Here is a 19,245-nt window from a genome sequence, read left to right on the forward strand (position 1 = left end):
TTGGGTGAGGCAGCACAGGAAGCATCCCCATCGATTCGGCGGGACGCACGAACACGCGCTTCTCTCCGACGGGACCCGCACACGTACACACACAACAGCTCCCGTGGGACACGCACACCACTCTGGTAGGACACACACCAATAATTCTGGTATAACACAGATGCTGCGAGACACACATATGCACGCCGCAGCGGCGGGACGACCTCCTCAACCCCGCTCTGTCTCCGTTTCGCACACACACACACTTAAAAACACTCCTAGGGAGCAGCGGGATGTTGCTAACGCCATGGCAACCGCATTTACATAGCATCCGATCTCATCATTATTCAATATCAGATTGTTTGTTGTGGCTGAGACCCGAGAGTTCATTACCCTATAGGAGCGCAGAGCCGGCGCACACCGCTCACGCTCGCTCCGTCTCTCTGAGCGGACCGCGGCGCCTGTGACATCACTTCTTCTCAGGAGTGCTGGACAAGCTTTCATCATTTGCGAAGACCATTCCCCCCGGTCAGTGAGGCTATTCCCCGATTCTCCGGCATCCCGGTGGATATTCACCTCTCTGATACTCCCAGCATGCATCTCTGTTACCCCACAATTAGCCACGGAACGGTAAAAAGTCTGTCTACGGGAAACCTCCGGCAAGACACAACTTACGCCAGGGGGCCTGATCGGGAAGCCGCCTCACGAAAAGCAGACTGTGGGTCTGTTCGGTTTTACTCCTACTAAGGAAACCCCCTTCCCGACTAAGGCTCGATCACATTGCACAGACCTATCTTGAAGATCTCGTAGCGCAGCGAGAAGCCGGCGCCCTGGTGGGCGTAGTCGGAGACGAACTTGATGTGCAGCACGGGCCCGGAAGAGATGATGGCGGGCGGGGCGATGTTGCTGCAGTGCTTCCCCAGCAGGTCCGCCGACTCCGAGTTGCCGTCGCGGATCTCGATGAAGTCGTACCTGCGGCGGAGACAGAGCGTAAACAGATTAGCGGGTTAAAGGGGCAGGAAAGCCAGGATAAAGCCACCCTGCTGCGGTCGCTACAGACTGTGACCCTGCGAGCTGTGTGGCACTCCCACAGAAAACATCGCATCCCCTCCTTTCAGCTCAGACAGGATTTACCGATAAGACCGAACGCCCCCATCACCCAAAATTAACCCGGACGGCCACCTATTGCATTCACGCGGGACCCTGCACGCGGCCCTGGAATTGAAACTCCGGTTGTCAGGCATGTCGTGTTTTGAAGACGTGACAAAGCGATAGCGAATTGCTTTGGCACTTGGTGTGTAGGACCTTCCACAACACTGGTGACGATGCATTTATTTACCATGGAAAGTTTCTGCATTTAAGAGCCCTGCCGGGCGCTCTTTACATTCATTCATTCGACTGATGCTTTTCTCCAAAGCGACTTGCGGTGATTTTACCCACTGACCATTCCATTCCCTTTGCAATTACGTTTACATTTTTTTTTACAGCATTTACAATTATACTGTAATACATAGTTTTTTTATTGTAATATATTGTTGTAATATACGGCGTTGTTATTCTGTGTAGCACCATGGTCCTGGAGGAACGTTGTTTCGTTTCGCTGTGTACTGTATCAGCTGTATATGTTTGAAATGACAATAAAGCCACTTTGATTTGATATGCCTGCATATTTTCTACTGGAGCAATTCAGGGTAAGCACCTTGCTCAGGGGTACTACAGTGGAAGGCGGGATTCAAACCCGGGGCCTTTGGGTCCAAAGGCAGCAGCTCTAACCAATATACCACAGGCTGCCTGTCTTCTTTGTTCCTTTCCAACTCACGGCAAGGCTGGAGTTCTCAAGTGTTTGCGGCCAGACGAGGGTGTGTCCCTGTTCTGAGGAACGCTGTCGGGTGTCACGCGGTTCCGCCGTTCCCGAGCCCTGATAAGCTGCCGCTGGAAGGTGGTGTGCAGTAAGGGCTGTGCGCAGGCCTGGCCCGTCGCTGTGATAATGAGCTCTGTTCCTCATCCTCTTCTGTCATCATCGCAGGCACTGATTGGAGGGGGGGGGGTCGCATGCGGTGACATCCCGGTCAGAGAAGGACTTTTGATCTCGGTGAACTTTGAAACGGCCACTTCTGCCGCACACTAACACTTTACGGCCTGATTTTAAGCCTCTCCCTCCTGAAATGAAACGCCGGCGTCAAAACGCGAGCTAAATGGCCCAACTTCTCCTTTGTGTAGCAAGCAATGGAAGGTTGTTTCAAACTTCTACAGCTTCTTTTGACCTGAGTTGTGAAAGGCCTGGTGATACTGCAAACAGAGCCCTGTTTATTGGCCCAAAACAAGAGACAAGGGTGCAGCAAGCAGTAACAATAAGGCCCCCCATGATGCCAATAAAGACAATTTGGGCCAAATTTTACAGGAACGGCTGCATTCGGCACCAAATCACGACGCTCCTTGAAACATTTAATACCGGATGGTGGCACTCGAGGAGACCCGGTCCCTCCGGGGGCAGGCAGAGACCTCCCTCACCAGACGAGCACACTGCAGCGTAAGATGGTGAGCCCTTCGTCAGATGCTGGGAGCGCACGGCGTCGAACGCTCCCACGCGGTGGGTCCGGTCGTCGCCGTGCCTCCAAGCTCTCTGCGAAGGAGCCGAGGGTTGCGTGTCATGAGCGAGCGTCGGAGATGAAGAGCTGTCAAACGTTTAGCCTCCTTATACTGCGCTCTCCCCATCTGCCAGGCGCATTACCGATGGCACCACGTCACTCAGATCGGGGCTTTCGGGGTGCGGCAGACCGGTTGCGTGGAGCACGCAGGCAGACGCCGCGCTGTCTCCCGCTGCACACAGCTCCACTTTGTCCACGCTCGCCCTCAGCTGCTGCGCAGACCGTCACGGCCACGGCGGCGCCATTCTCTCGGTCCCCCCCAGAGGCCGAGTGGGTGCAGGGTGATCTCTGTAACCATGGCGGCGGCCAACGTGTGCCAAACAGAAACTGGGGTAGAACCTGGGCAACGGGAGACGCGGGCAGTCTGGTTTTAATTGATTTCATTGCGGTCCGCTGGTGGTTGTGGATTAGCACCGTGTGCCACTGGCTCTCCCAGAGGATAGGAGTGAGCGAGCGAAGGAGGGACAGCCATGAAACAGATACTGTCCAGGGAGATGTCTGGCCTCAGCTCTGTTCCCACTACCCTCCTCTGCGTCTGTCCTTCGGGCTCCGTGTGCATCAGGGCGGACAGACTAACGTCTCCCCGCTCGGGTGAGAGGGACTTCGGAAACAGCCTCGTTGAAAGGGGCCGGACTCGGCTCGGCCCACGCGAGAGCCGCCCGGCTGCTCCGGACCGGAGGAAGACCGACGGTCCACGGTGATGTCAAAGAAGGCCGACTGCTACGTTGCCTGCATGCGTGCGCCACTTGACCCGCGAGTGCACGTTTTCCAGGACGTTCCGCCGCGCCCGTCTCCCCGGCAGCGCACCAGCAGAGGAAACATCGGCGATTCAGAAGTGGCAGTCTGCGCAGAAAGCCGCAACCGCCCCCGAGGAGGGCTAATAAGCTCTAAGTGCCTCTGAAATATTAAGCAGATGTTTGAAGGGATTCCCAGCAGATTGATACATCTGCCATTTACAATCTTTCCTGAGAACAAATGCGAAGCATCCTTCCCTGGTTCATCACTTCTGGGTGATCGGCCAAACCGCAGTAGGACCGGTGAAGATGGGGTCATAGCCCTTTACTGGCAACACTGATCTAGGTTTGTAAGGGCCCGAGTATGAAGATGTATCGTCTAAATTCTGTAAGTTGCTGTGTGAATTTAATAGATATGACGCTATTTTCCTTTCGGCTAACAGCAGCGTTTTTACTCCACACCTTAACATAAAATTCCGCCCTGGGATGGAATAAATTGTAATGATGGTGGATTGTATTGAGCGGAGAAAACCTCCCAACCGGTTCTGATGGCTACATCTTGACGAATGTCCTCGTGGGTAAAAACACAGGCAAAAAGGGACGAAAGGGAGCGAACGAGCTCTCTAGTGTTTGGAGTCACCTACCCCGCTGTCAGCGGACCAGATGGAGGAAGGGGCGAAAGTCACGATGCGGTCCAGCCCGCAGCCCATAAAAAACGCACCGATCACTAAACCTGCCGACAGGCGCCGAGAGAAGGATGATACCGTTGCTACGACGCAGTGCCATGTTACACCTCGTCAGCTGCAGCCCCCGCTGGCAACTCGCCTTCGGCGCGTAAAAACAGACTCGGACCATCAAGCGTCCGTGCCCGTAGCCATAAAAGCCGCAGAGACGTGGTGCGCTGAAGCCCACCCAGAGGTAATGAGGGAACGGCTGTAAAGCGGTGCAGGGAGCGCGGCGTCACCGCTTAGTGGTGCCGTCCATCACACCCAGCGGCGAAGGTGCATCGCAGCAGGGTCCGGGGCTGCTTTTCTGCACACATCACACATTTGGACTCCTCTCCATCAAAGAGCTGCAGACAGGTGGGCAACCAAAGGGCTGTCGGTTCAAATCAACGAGAGGTTCTGCTTCTTTGAACGAGCGAAGCACAAGTCCTGCGCTGCTTGAATAAACAATAAAAAGGATATATGATGTAAAGATTATAAGCTGCGTATGTCACTTCAGATAAAAGTGGAACTGAGCTGAGCTTACACACACCCCCAACCCCTGGCGTTGCCATGGAAACCCCCCTCGACACAACCTGCCTCTTTTTTAAGAAGGCAAACACCGGGCTATAAGGTCTGAAAAGTCCTCAGAGTTTTTCAGAACTCGTGAGCAAATACTGTCCCGTGTCGTACAGGCGGACGGGAGGCTCCGGGCTCCATGTAATGAACTCCGCTTGTTTGCCTTCGTGAAAAGGCTCAACTCTAAAGTCAACACAGCATGCCCCACGCGGCACCCGATGCCGGCACACACGGACCGGGCAAAGCCCTGACGCGAGGCCTCCGCGGGAATCCGAGGCATCTTTCCTCAAATAACCACGCGGGCCAGAACGTGAGAAACTGCAGTATTCGTAATAAGGGAAATAATAACCAAAATCCTTTGCGCGTCGGATAAGATCAGCCTCAGAATCACTTGGCAGCCGTTCTTCACGGAAGCCTCATTCTCGCCTGACAAGTCTACAGAGAGGGGAATGCTGGGAGAAGGAGAAGAAAGCGGCACCAGCCTTTCCTCCTCATTATAAACGGTGCGCGGCTAATATCCGCAGACAGGATTAATCTCTCATGGCGGAGAATAAAGAGAGGGCAAGCGTGAGGGAGACAGCGAGGAAGAGAGAGTGACGTTATGCAAACTGCACTACACACACATATATATATATATCGTGAAACATCTACATTTTATTAAACTCACTCAGATTGACTTAATTCATAACCCAGAGCCAGCAGATCTCTGGCACGTGGCCAGCATTCTCCCAAATAATTACAAATCACAATAAAACCCACAGGCAGGGGCAAGACAGAGCCATTAAAAGGAGGGGTTGCCATGAGCAGGAGCTGGGGTTCGAAACAGCTGTGGGCTGGAAGAGGGACTGCTTCTTTTACCTGGCACTGAGTACTCATGCTGGCTGAGTACTGATCATCTCAACACCAAGTGAGTAGCGATACCAGCTACTGCAACTACAGCACTGAGTACTGGATGAACACTCGCGATGTGTACTGGTACTGGCTGAATACTAAAAGTGAGTACTAGTTCTGCTCAACAGCCCACAGCGGTGATAGCGGCACCACCAGCAGGCTCACAGCAGTAAGTACTTGCACCCCGACGAACCAGACGGGTCTGAAGTGTGAGGTCAGAGGTCAGCGAGGCCTTGCGGTACCTCCCATCCTCCCTGCCAAGAGTGCACACGGCCCCTCCCCAGCAGTGCCAGCAGCAGGAGCTTCCTGTCTCCGGAGGCTACAATGAAAGGCCTTGTGTGCGTGCGGCTACCCGGCCACGGCGCGCTTGAAGCCTTCTGACACGATTGGCCACGGTGGGGAGACGACAGCGACCACGGCAGCGAGGCCGGGGGCGGCCAGGGGGCGGCCAGGCTGCGTCTGTCAGCAGGCTCTCCCGGAGACGACCGCTACGCTCGTGGGATCTTATGGGGCTCCCGCTGGCCATCCTCGTACCCTCAGGCTCAAGGCATATCTGTATAAGCAGAGGAGGCATTTTATTACTCTTCCCCTGCTCAGCTGAAACTGTTACCCAAAGCAACTTACACCTTCAGCAAGTGATACTGCAGTGTTTTCGCACTGGAGAAATCCATGTCCTTTCAGAAAGAGGCCACCTGCTGCTGCCGGGAATCGGAGATCCTGCAGGTGACGGCCGACCATCCCGTCCCGGCCGTCCTGCCCCACGCTGTCACGCTGCATCCCAGAAAGTCTTCCAAAAGGACACTGCTGTCACCTTTATGGTAGCCCCTCCAGTCTTCATGTACAAATGGCCTGTCCAGATAGTCTCCACTGGTCCTCCCACCCATGGTCCAGACTGACACCTTGTGCAACCGGGGGGGGGTCATCGGGCAGGTTCGTGCAAGTCCATACCAGCTCCGAGATGCGGATGGCGCCCGCAGCCCGCAGCACACAATTCCCAGAGCAACACATCTCCATGCGCTGAAACACAGTCACCTGGTTTACAGAGACGCGTGCTGCCGAGCACCAGTACGGCAGCACGACGCAAGCTCGGTAAGCGCGGTAAGCACATGCGGCGACATCCCACAATAGCAACACAACCTTTTCAAAATGCCCAAGTTATATTTTTCTGTTTTTTCAGATGAGAAACATGTCCTGTTGTAACCTCAGCAAATGGCTGCAGCATTAGTGTGAAAAATGCATTCATCCAACTCAATAAATAAATAACAGCTTTCGTGTGGGTTTTGTTTTCTAATGGATCCATTAAATAGGGATTAATTCTCTTGGGATATATCTATTTTTTTTTGAAAGGACCATAAACGTGACTGGGTTTTGCACTCGGTCAGAACGCTCACCACTGTGGGATGGTGCCAGTCCAACAGAACTGGACATCCCGTGGACCCGTAATGATGGGAGGCAGCTTTGGACGTTTCCTTGTGCGAGAAAGTAGAAGTGGAAGCCTTTCAACAACAACAAATAAAATATTTATGCTGCCGGAGCACTGAAAGAATGTCGGGATTTTTCAGAGGCCCCACAGAAGTGCCACGCACTGTGCGGCGTTAAGCGTTCCTACGGCACAACGGAGCGGAGCAGGACTCGACCAGGAAGCGGCACTTCAAACTCGGGAGCTGGGTGAGGTCCCCAGCTGCGCTGTCAAAGCGAGATGCAGACTCAGCAGCAAATGTGTTTGCCAAAAAACCTTAAAACAATAAAGTTCCAGGTTGGGCAGAGATTCTGACTGAGATTTGTTTGTACTGACAATTTAGGGAGGCAAACTGGAGCAGAGGACAGTGCCGGTGCCTCACGGTTCCCGGCACGTGGATTCGGATCCAGTACAGCCTGTGCGGAGTCTACGCGTTCTCCCCATGGTCGTGAGGGTTCCTCTGGGTGCTCTGGTTTCCTCCCGGAATCCAAAGACATGTTTCAAGTGAATCGGTGGCTCCAAACGGCTGTAGGGTGCGTACGAGTGTGTGTGACTGCCCTGTGATGGACTGGCCTCCTGTTCGAGGTGTATCCTTCCCCCAAGTGCTCTGCTTCCCACGTAGTAACTCGGGACCACTGTGATGCTGCCCTGGACGGGTGGTTATCGACGGAAGGACGTTTATCCATCACAGGGTGTTCCCGCACACCGACCGGCGGTGTCGGGAAGCAGCTTCCACCGCTACCGGCTCTTGGAGACGCCGTGTTCTCACAGCGTGGAGATGGACCGAGGGTCCCGACGCTGCGCTGCCCTACGGTCCGCGCGGAGCCCCCGCGCACATCCACTTCGGCTAGGGAACGCTACGCACAAGCAGCGCTCCGCAACAATTCCAACGTACTAATCTAACTGTTTACGTTACGTGCGCTTCCCCCAGACTCGACAGTCAATACACCCAATTATCATCTGACAGCTGAATGTGCCCATCACTGTTAACCAGAGACAGTTAATTATCGTCACAGGAAAATCTTGCACAGATGGATAGACTCCTGAAGCATGCAGAGATTCTGCCTCAACTGTTTTGGACCCCTGTGGGCCCCCTCATCTGATTGGTGAGTGAGGCATTATCGGTCGCAGCCTCAGCCAATCGCAGCATTGTTGTACCGGGGACATGGGGTGGGGGGAGCGAAGCGGGGGGGGGGGTCTCTTACTGTGCCCCTCGTCTGGTTGACCCAGATCCCAGACCCCGTGCTTTCAATCACGGAACACTTTGTCTGGTTGGAGTCGTAACATGAATTTTCATAACACGAATTTATCCGTTTCCAAAGGCGCCCTGCCCCACCAACCACTGGGCCCACTCCCCCTACCTGCGCTTCTCCCGATGACCACCAGAGGATGGCAAAAACTTACTGCCAACAGCTACAGCCACAATTAATTAAAAAAAAAAAAAAAAAAAAAAAAAAACCATTGAGATATGCAGACCTCCTCCGCAGAAAAATAGTAATGAATACTTAAAAGCATAATTACCACTGCTGCAAAGCCACAGATGAATTGTGCTTGCAGCTGAGCTATGGGTTATTGATCTCCTCCAACAATGGGACGCAGTTCGCCCCAGGGGATGGTCGGCAGGCAGAACGCTGGATGAAAAGCAATGCACTTAGAGAGGTGCATTTCATACACGGCAACTTTCTCTTTGCGGCGGAACCTCTGAAAGAACACAGCGGTCCCACCGGTCCACCTTCTCGCCCATACTATGGATCCCATTCCTTGTCATTAAGCCTGCAGCTCCGCCGTGATACGCCAGGGGGCGCCATGGCAAGGGAGCTCACCTGCAGTCCAGCTTCTCCAGCTCAAAGTGGGGGTTGAAGTTGAGCACGATGCGCTGGGAGGGCTCGGGTGCCGTGATCACCCATCGGCAGCTTTGGTGGGGCGGGTACTCATGCGGGTAGCCCGGCGACGTGATGTAACCCGGCTGACTGGCATCCAGCTGACCGCCACATGGCTCCGCTAAAGAGAGAAAGAGAGCAAAAGCGGTCACGTTTCAGAAGACCCACTCACACTCATACGGAGGATGCATTGTAAGATGAAACGGGTGGTCACGGATGACGAGAGGAGCGGCAGGCCTCCCGCTCGGTGCGAGCGTGTTATGGACCAGCGGCCTAGAACCCGGGACACAAAGCCTGGTGCCGGTCTGACGATGACCCCAAACCAGGCATGCTGCACAGCTACTATTCAGTGTGCGACTCTGCCCGCTAACAGTGCGCAAACATTAGGACACATTCCCAGATACTATCTGCCTCTCCCTGGAATAATAACCCCGCACTCGGGTATCCGCATTTGACACAGGAAGCGACACACACTTTGTATCTGCGGGCACGGAGGTCACTGCGGCACCGAGAGGAGATTTTTATCGTGCACAAAGCGGCCAATCTGTGCCAACACCAAGAAACCGGTCACTTGAGCCCACAGTGGAGCTCACAGCACTCGCTGCATTGCTTTTAATGACACTTTTCCCCAGCGCTTCTCGCTATTTCAGATTTGTATACATACAATTATTTACCCACATATACCTGTAGAGCTGGGCAATTTTCACCAGAGACACTACAGCTGGAGATGGGATTGAAAACCAGGACCCATAGCAAGACAAGCGGCTCAAACCACTGCTCTACCTGCGGTTGTTTCCATCACGCGCTGGCAAGGCAGAGACGCGGCATTTCTTAAAATGTCAGTTATGTTTTATCCGAACCCAACGTAACACAAGAGTAATATAACCCCAACGCAAAACCCCCTATGGCAAAATCCATATTACAGCACGCCAGGGAGGATTGTACATATTTCACTCTAAAAATAAAAACAGATACTGTAAACCTCTCCGCCCACACTAAAACACTTGACATGCAAATAAAAAAAGACACAAGTGCACGCACAAACACATTCGCACGCACGCACGCAGGCAGGCAACCATGCACAGAAATGCACCCGTACCGTCACACGTCAGCGCATCCCCTCACGGGCACACTTGCACACACACGGCACCACCTGCAGAGGCCCAGCAGGAGATGATGGGAAGGGCTTCAGAAGAAGTAAGAGCCAGGATTGACAGTTTGGGGTCTGTGGCTGGCCTCCACGAAGATGTCTGGAAACAATTAGAGCTCGTCTGCAATGGGTGCTCGCTCATCTTGGCGAGTGTAACGAACCTCGGGGGTTGCAGGCACCCTCTGCCTTTTCATACCCTAAATCCAGGGGATATCGTTCCATCCAGTCTCAGGAACCGCTCTCAAAACCCCTACTGAAATGGCAAAGGATGCAGGCCTGAATTCTCACTGCTGTGTATTGCACCGCTACTAAATGAGGCTTGTGTCATGCATTGAAAGGAGGAAAAAGACCAGGAGGATCAAATATGATAGACTTTCAAGGAGTGACACTTCAAAGTTATCATGATTTTTAAATGCACATTTTAGGCATTATGGCATTTGATGGAGCAGACGCCGCTCCCCCCAGCTACCCGACTCTTCACAAATTCGGCCACACGTCTACGCGGCTCACGTGTGCACTAACATGCGTACCAACCGATACACAGAAAGCGTGTGTATACATGCTCCCTCTCTCTCTCCCCCTCCCCCCCCCCCCACACACACACACACACACACACACACACACACACACATTAATTCCTCCAGTGCTGTCATTTCAGCAAAAACAAAGCGAAGGAAGACAGACACCTGAGCTGCTTATAATTAATGCATTAGGCCTTGAGCGGTAATGTCTCTCGTAGTCTGATTAATATGAGCTGCGAAAGGTTGGGCCATTGGAGGAACACCCTGCCAGCTCCACACACTTCCCAGAGCTGAAGACACTTCTCTGCATGCAGACAGCACCGGAAGAGGGCTAAGAACAGGCGGAGGGCTGCCTGGCGACTCCAATTAAAAGGTGTGTTTCCTCTGCCATTCTCGGACTCCGTCACGGGCCTGTTCTGGCACCACAGGACTATTGGGAGGAGCGGGGCCTTCATTTCCGCTCCGGGGCTGGTGGGATGGGCTGCGGAGCACTGAGGTGGCCTCATGAATTATTGTGTCTCTGCTGCTCCAGGAGTCTATCCATCTCCGCACACTGCCACATGCTATTACAGCCCAGCATGGGTAAGTTCACAGAGCAGTCTCCAGTGAGAGAATGGCACGTGCGCACGGATGCGTAGGTGTGCGTGAGTGTGCGCGGCATGGGGAGGGGAGGTGATGCAAAGTGTGCACGGAGCGCGCGTACATTTGTATATGTACGTGGGGGGAGAGTATATGCTTAAATACATGTGTAGGTGTGTAAGTGTGTGCAGGAAGAGGTTTATACCTCTAGGTGTGGGTGTGCCGGCACATGTGTGACTGAATTAATTACTGTTAGCTGAATGATGTACATGCCATGCTGTGACTCGAGTGATAAAATGCTGTGCATGCGTGCATTTGTGTATGCTGTAATAAAATTCCCCATCATTCCCACCACCTTAATTAAAAAAGCACTCTCGCCCGAGGTAAGGAAATGGGCGAGAGACCCCACCGCGGAGCCGATCCATTGCTCTCCTGCCGGCTTCTGAACGGCTGGCTGTTTTTAATCAAACACTCTGCGCCGGCCGGCCCAGGCCCGCCAAACGCCTCGCTGCTACTGCGCCTCTGAGGGAGGAGCTGTGGTGGAAGTGCGACACAGGCCTTCAGCGGGTCCTCGCAGCGAATGGCTGTGGACATGATGTTGAAGCACCCCCCCCAAATCCACCACAAGAGCCACGCCACCCCCCAACCGGCTGTGCACAACACTGAGATCCCTCGGAGCTCCTCCGAGGACACAAGACGGTCCCACGAGAGAAGCCACTCTTGGTAGAGTTATTCAACTCGGTATAGGCCACGATTGTCCGATAGATGAGTTTACACACGAATCGGTCTGTTGTCACTCTGCTGCTCTGTGCCCTGGTTCACAGACGTGCTGCTCCTCTCCCTTCCAGCCAGGACTCAACCCTGCTGAGATGAGACAGCTGCAAGTTTAAACACCTCAATTTCCGTATCAGAGAAACGGAGCAGGAGACCGGTCGATGTCACAGCAGCAGGATGTCAACATCTGCATATCATACTGTAATATCTTTATTCCACAGCTGTCATCAGATCTGTTATTTTTCTCCACACTGCTGTCGCCTTTTTTAACGCGAGCCCTGCTCGTGAATTCTGGATATGGGCCGTAGGCCACCCCCCATAAACAACTCTAAACGGCGATAAGCAGCCGTGCTGGGAAAAGAATGAAAACTGCATTATTTATGGATTTTGTGCTTGTTTGGAATTTCATCCCGATAGCACTGTTTCAGCACTTTCCCGCGCCTCATGAGATTAAACAAGTCCTTGTTTGTTGGCCCCATTTCAAATATCTGACCTTGTTTTCAAAGATTTTCGGATGAATTTTCTGTTGAGCGGAAGTATGTTTGGTTCCAGTGGCAAAAGAACATTTGTCATGGTACACAGTCTAAGTATCTTCAGCTGCGATACACCGATCATCTACAGTTTTCTCTTTCTTGCCCATAAAACAAAGACTTCTATCGCCACCCTACATATGTGTCTCGTATTTTTCTGTTTACTTCACACCGCCGTATGACAGAGTACTGGTAGTAGTTTACTGCACCCCATAAACAGCTCAAAGAATATCGCAAAACATAAACAATAAAAATGTAAACACTGGACACGTATGCATGTAACAACTTTTCTCTCAGACAGACATCCTGGTGTGATTTTTGTTTCCTTTGTCTCCTTGAATCATCCCTTGTTGCCTCTTTGCAATTCCGAGTGCCGTAGAGCAGGTAGAATGGAGAACAAGAGGTTTTGTGGAAAGTGGTGCCGTCTCAACAGAAACTGAGGTTGTCTTCTGAAGGATGAGCCTGCTGAACCACTTTGCTCCGTGCATCTTTGAACACTACTGGCTCTTCTCTCATCTCTGCTGTTTTTACCTCTATAAAGTTCTGGTTCCTTCAGAGGTACTGATCCCTACTGGCCTTAACTTCTACAATGTTGGTCCCTACCAGCTCACCTCTTCGGGACCCAGATCTCTACTGGCTCTTAATCTTTGTGATTCTCATTCCAACTGGCTCTGATCTTTGCAATTCCGATTCCAACCGGCTCTTCAGTCTGCTGCTCTGATCCCCAGCACTGAAGTCTGCACAGGTACAGAGAAGTAGGAAACAGAGCAAAGCAGGCAGACACAGAAACCGAAAGAACTGCCAAGAACTTGCACACATCTCTCAAAATGAACAAATGTGTCAGCAGAGAGTTGGGTCGAGCCAAGCCTGGATCTCCCTCTCCCCTCTCAAAGGCCCCAGCGGCGCAGTGGAAAAATACGTCAGGAATGAGAAAAAGGCACAAGATTAACAGGTTCCGAATGTCAGAACAAGATGCTGGAAAAGAAAGCAGGCGAGCTGCAGCAGAACAGAAATACACATGATGAATGGATTCCCCGGGAAAAAAACAAATGCAATTTCCAAGATAACAGAGGCAACACTCTGCAGACACTAACAAGGAAACAAGTCATCCTTTAAACCTTAGGAAAGGACCACGGGAAATTCGGTCAAAACGAACCGCATACGAAACATGAACGTGAAACAAAAGGAGATAAAACAAAACAAACGGAACAAAAATATCGAACGGGTTGTCCCCAGGACCCCCTTTAGAAACGCACACCTTGTGGCGCGGCTCTAGATTTAAGCGGAGGCGGAGAACCCGTTGGCCCAGAAGACAGGTCAGCACGTGGCTTGCGCTCCAGAACCCCCAGGTGCGGAAGCCAGGCGCGGTGGTGTACGAGGCGCGTGTCGCGCATGTGCCTGCAGAGCAGCCGGTCCCGGGATCGAGTCGCTTTCCCGGTTCCCCACGTAAACTGTTGACTCACCCAAAGAACAAAGGCGTCGGGTTCTCTATGAGCTCCGCAGGCCCGGGCAGCCTGGTGTGGCCGGCAGTACCATGGGAACAGTAAAACCCAACTGCTGTGGCTTGGCTCGACATGCACAACCAGCCATATTAAACGCGTACCGCAGCACAGGCCGAAACAGAGGCGCGCCGCGTTATTTACCGCGTTCCCTCTCTCTGCTACACTGTGCTGCGTGTGGGTTTCTTCTCCTGTAGCACTTTTTAGCAATATCAACAAGACATATTCCAGGGGGATTTCAGATTACAGAGATACACGACGTGGCCTGTCTGCTCTGCCAAACAGCAATTCAGCAACGAAAAAGGCAACTGTTCATAGTGTGAAAACTAGACAATCACAATGAATGTTTCCACGGAGCTATAACATAATAATTCGCTTTCTGTTCTGTTTAGTTTAAGGGGGGGGGCAAGGACATGTCGTGTATGTACAGGATGTTTTAAATATTTCGATGTCAAAGCCGGTCTCCAACGACACTCACTTTCCTCAGACTTTCAAGTCCGTTATTCTGTTGTTGGAACTAATAAATTGCGCTGTCGGCGCGGTGTTAATGTGTTTCCTGCTTTTCATGGCACTCTGATTGAAGTGAACAATGGCAGTGCCTGGAAACCCGCCTTTCGTGAGCGAGTAACAGCGCTGGAGACATAAGCACTCGCCGACTCGCCGAGCGCGAGATACTAGATAGATTATCTAGCATAATATCGCCTCAGAACAAACGCGTCCTGTGCCGAACTGCGCTGTAACCGCTCCCCACTGCGTGAACCATCGGAACCCGGCCCGGGGCCGCGGGGTGGCAACAACAACGCCGCCGGCGGATCCGGTGCCTCGCGCCGCCTTCCACTCGGCTCCACGAGACGCGTTTTCGGGCTGCGCGCGCGCGCCGCCTCTTGTTGTTCCCGCGGGAAGCGCGCGCTCCAGCCGCCGATGCTGCCGGATAATGCGCTCGGCGCGAGGACGAGCTGTGGAAGTTTTCGCCCGCATTCACGGGCCACACAGCAGACGAGGGGAAGTTAAAGGAGAGCAACGCTTTCTTTGAGCTGCGTGCGAAATACACACTACAGTGGTGGAGTAGAGGGGAATGTGTGAGCTGTAGAGTCAGAGGTGCTTCGAACCCGCCACTGCACAACAAGGGAGGCAGGTGAACTTGGATTATGGATAGTGAGTGGAGCACAAACTGCGCAGTGGTGTTCACACACACATACACACGCGCACAGTGTATTTTGATCGTTATCATTACATGTTATTCGTGTCCAAATTAGGGCTTGCTGAAAGAATGCATGTATCAATATTAATTAAAGAAAATTAGCTTAAATGTCTAATTTGTTTCGACTCGTTGTTTCGAGTCCACGGGAGGTGGGTGTTCGAGTCACTGGCTGGACTGAAAGAGAACAGAACTAACTGTAAATCACACTGTAGTGACTATATAATAGTATAACTAAAACTCCCACATCGTTGAACACACAGCGCTACCAGCCTTGGAAAAGACGGGGGAAAAAACACCCTTTCGATATCGAAATAATTCACCTCACTTCAAAACCCGACCCATGTGCGCACACGCGACCCCTCTCTTTGGGGCGCGTTCCTCGCTCAAAACATATTAATTATTAAGATTATTATTACACTATTCGTTTGCATTTGTAATAATCCCAGAGCAAATATTGGACTGGGAATTAAAGGCGATTTAGAGAAGTCTAATACTGCCGAATTTATGTATGATTTAAAAGTAAACAGATTATGTCCAGAGATATCATTTATTATTACACATGGAGGTTGCTTCTGTGGATCATATAGTGGTGCCCTGTGCTGTAAGAATGCGAAGCTCAATTCCGGATAATATGTATAACTAGTTTATAACAATAAATTCATTACACCGTTAAACTGTACTGTGTTCGACTTTATAAACTGGAATGATAAAAAATACGTTAAAAGTAACAGACCACAGACAACCCACGCGACTGTCTACGATTATTACCGTGAAGGGTTTTAAACACACGACGAATAAATAACTAATAAACAAAGCCACAATGATCGCACGGGGAGGTGATTAGTGTTAAAGATTCAATTTTAGATTTTAAATGCTTTGCGAGAGGGGTCATGTCATGTTGCTTTCATCATCATCATCATCATCATCATCATGTCTCCTCAGTTGGTGAACAGTGAACACGCACCGCTCGCTGTAACTAAACCCTGACTTTCGTTTATATGAATCATAGCTGTGCTTTATCATGTCTGCATTAGTTTCCTTATGAGTCAGAAAGTTTACCGGGGCGGAGGGCAGAGTGTTTTCACGAAAGCACTCAGAAGTATGAAGTGGTCAGCGATTTGGATGATGAGTTTGGTGAAAAGTGTGTGTGTGTGTGTGTGTCGTACCTTGGTCCCCGAGCGCAGCTCCCGTGAAGCCCGTGTGCAGCAAGAGTCCCAGGAGCCAGGCGGACAGCACAGCCATCCTCTACCCCGTCCGTCTCTCTCTCTGCGTCTGTCCCCCTCTGCGTCTCTGTCTCCCACCTTCGCTTCGGTGTCGCCCGGCTTTAATCTGCGAAGTCGCGCGCGGGTGACCGAGTCTTCCGTCCTTCTGTCCAGAGTGTCCCTTTCCCGCGGCGCACGGGTATCTATCCACTGGGAACTCAACTCCTCTTCGGGAGCAGACTTGTCACAAAACAGCCCACTGCTCCTAGTCCTTCTGCCTCGGCTCGACTCCCTTTCGAAAACGATAGTCAGAAATGTGTCATTTCCTCGCGCACCTAAGACTGAAACACGCGACGCGACGACGACGTGATACCGAGTTCATCTGAGCGCAGACGCGGCGTCGTTACAGCGGAGCTCAACATCTGTCCGACTGACCCGCGTTCAAAGTGCCAACTCCGATCACCCCCCCCCCCCCACCGCGCGGATCCCGCAAAAAAATCCTGGTGACAAACGGCGTTTTCTGTCCTCCGAGTGCGCGCGCTCCGCAAGCGCTCGGCTTCGCCCGAGTCCGCGCCACCTCCTCCTGCAGCGCGCGCGACGCGACGGGAACGCTCCAGCGCTGTCCTCGCGCTGCACTCCGCTCCGCCGCTGCGTCCGCGAGCCGACTCGCTGACTAAGTGACTGCCTAAGTAAAGCGAGAGAGCGAGAGAGCGGAGCGAGCGGACGCGCGGCGCTGCGGCAACGTGTGCGCGTGTAACGGCGTCGGTGCGCGCCGGCGATCGCGTTACAGTGGGCGCAGCCGAACCCGCCCCCTCCCGGCACTGATTACAGAGGAGCGACTCCTCACGGGCGCTCGCCCGCCCGCTTTAAAGTTATAAAAAGAAGGGGAGGGCAGGGAAGGAGAGAGAAAACACACGCGCGCGCGCGCTAGTCGGATTTCGGTGGCGCAAAGAACTCACGGGCTTCTTTAACTGTTTGCACGGGGTTACTGTGCGTAATAACAGACGGAGGAGACGAAAACATAACGTAACGGTAATGACTAAAGAATGAACCCGACAATATAGCTTCAGGAGTTCAAAGCGTTTCTTTAGTAACGTTGTGACACAGTCATTATTCACTATAATAAAAAAGGGACCCGGAGGCTCATAATAGCCCTCGCTAATTCTCTCGAATAGACATGGATATTATCATTATGAGCAGCGTTTTTGGACACTGTGTGCCGTGACAGTGCGCTGTAGCTGCTGTGGAAATGCGGAGCTGAATGAGAGTCAAGGCGAGGCGCTCTCGTGACTGCAGGCCAACATTCCGGCCACCGTAACGCAGGACGAGGGTCAGCGGTGCGAAGGAACGGTACAAGGTCAGAGGAGGGAGAGGAAAAAAAAAACAGATCCACTGGCTGGGGAACACCGGACTGGTAAACGGAGAGTCTACCGCCATGTGTACTGTATCTGGGCTCGTGACACTCAAATAATTGTCCATTGAGTCAATGGAAAATGAAATACGGTTCCTCGCCTTCCCAAGCAACATGCTCCCCCATGGGCTCAGGGCCAGAAAAGCATGCGATACGATCTTCCATTGGGGCATTAGGACCTTGGAAGCACAGGGTGCGTGTCAGCGGAGGTGTTCAGCGGTACAAACTTTGAGGATGCCTTTAGAACGCTGAGCGTGCGCAAAAGTGCTTTCCAAATGTTTTCCTCCTTGTGTTGGACACTGTGTACCGTAGCAGGGCGGGTGTCAAATCCACACTGATTCCACATCAGCCAACTGACCAACCGTCGCCTCCTGCTTTTGCATGAGAAACGGCTAAACCCCAAAGGACGCTGGGAAATTAGCCGAGAGCAGCAGCAGGAGACGACGACTGCCGTTCTGTTCTCGCTTCTGTTTAGATGGAGTCGGCAGATGGAATTCCCAAAAAACTTGCGGTGCGTCTGAGAAGTGGAACAACTTTGACAGGAAACTCATCCTCCATAACATCCACCGGATCCACCCGAGGTATCTCACAACAGATTCAACGCAGCTCCTGGTCCAGGCCAAGGTGATATCCCACCTGGACTAATGTAACGCTCTCCTGTCTGGCCTTCCAGCCTCTGCCATAAAACCTCCCCAGTTGATACAGAACACTGCTGCACGAGTCGTGTTTGACCCGCTGAAGCATTCCCACGTATCTCCTCTCCTCGTCTCTCTGCATTGGCTTCCTACAGCCGCCCGGATCAAATTCAACGCTCTGGTTACGGCCTACAAAATCATCAACGGACCTGCTCCCCGATATCTACAAGACCCGATTGCTCGTTACACCCCAACTAGACCGCTACGCTCCTCCACCTCTGCCCACTTGCTGGTCCCGCACACAAAGAGGTCCGGAATGAAAAGCACAAAGGTTTTTGGTTCTGGCTCTTCTGTGGTAGCATGAACTCCCCCTCTCACTCCAAACTGCTGAATCTCTCTCTACATTTAAGAAGGATCTCAAAACTCACCTCTTTCAAACTCACTCCACCCCTGATTTCATAAGCACTCAATAAACATGTGTTTGTTATGTTTAATAATATTTAATAACAGAAAGCCTATAGGTACCTATTTGTGTGATGTATAACGGTTCACATGGTGGAATGTGACAAATAGACTGTACTCGAGAATCACGTGTCTGTATCCAAGTCTCTTCTTCTGTTGACATAATATACTTTTTGTATTTTTCTCTGAGATGTACATCACTTTGGAGAGAAGTGTCTGCTAACCGAACAAATGCAAACGTGAACTCAGGGCTCCGCACTGCTCTCTCAACTTAAGCAAGGGAAAGGGACTCATCGAGAACCGCTTGTTCGGTGCCATAAATTTTGTCTTTCGCCACACGACACACATCAAAGCCGAGTGCCCAACATCCAATCGGGAGGCCCCGACCAAATGTCATCTGCTCCTGG

General features: G+C 52.2%; 1 protein-coding gene across 5 annotated transcripts in view; it reads right to left on the reverse strand.

The window, feature by feature from the left end:
* Positions 1–17,146, reverse strand: part of LOC108920686 (neuropilin-2-like) — a 55,676-nt gene extending 38,530 nt beyond the window's left edge. For all 5 annotated transcript variants that reach the window (XM_018729619.2, XM_018729622.2, XM_018729620.2 and 2 more), the window contains exons 1-3: positions 16,295–17,146; positions 8,818–8,995; positions 770–951 (exon numbers count right to left, since the gene is read on the reverse strand). In XM_018729619.2, coding sequence (XP_018585135.1) covers positions 770–951; positions 8,818–8,995; positions 16,295–16,370 — 436 coding nt within the window. In that variant the 5' untranslated portion in view covers positions 16,371–17,146. The remainder of the gene's footprint in view (positions 1–769; positions 952–8,817; positions 8,996–16,294) is intronic.
* Between the last annotated feature and the right edge of the window lie 2,099 nt (positions 17,147–19,245).

Source organism: Scleropages formosus, chromosome 12, assembly GCF_900964775.1.
Source record: "Scleropages formosus chromosome 12, fSclFor1.1, whole genome shotgun sequence".
NCBI classification, from domain to species: Eukaryota; Metazoa; Chordata; class Actinopteri; order Osteoglossiformes; family Osteoglossidae; genus Scleropages; species Scleropages formosus.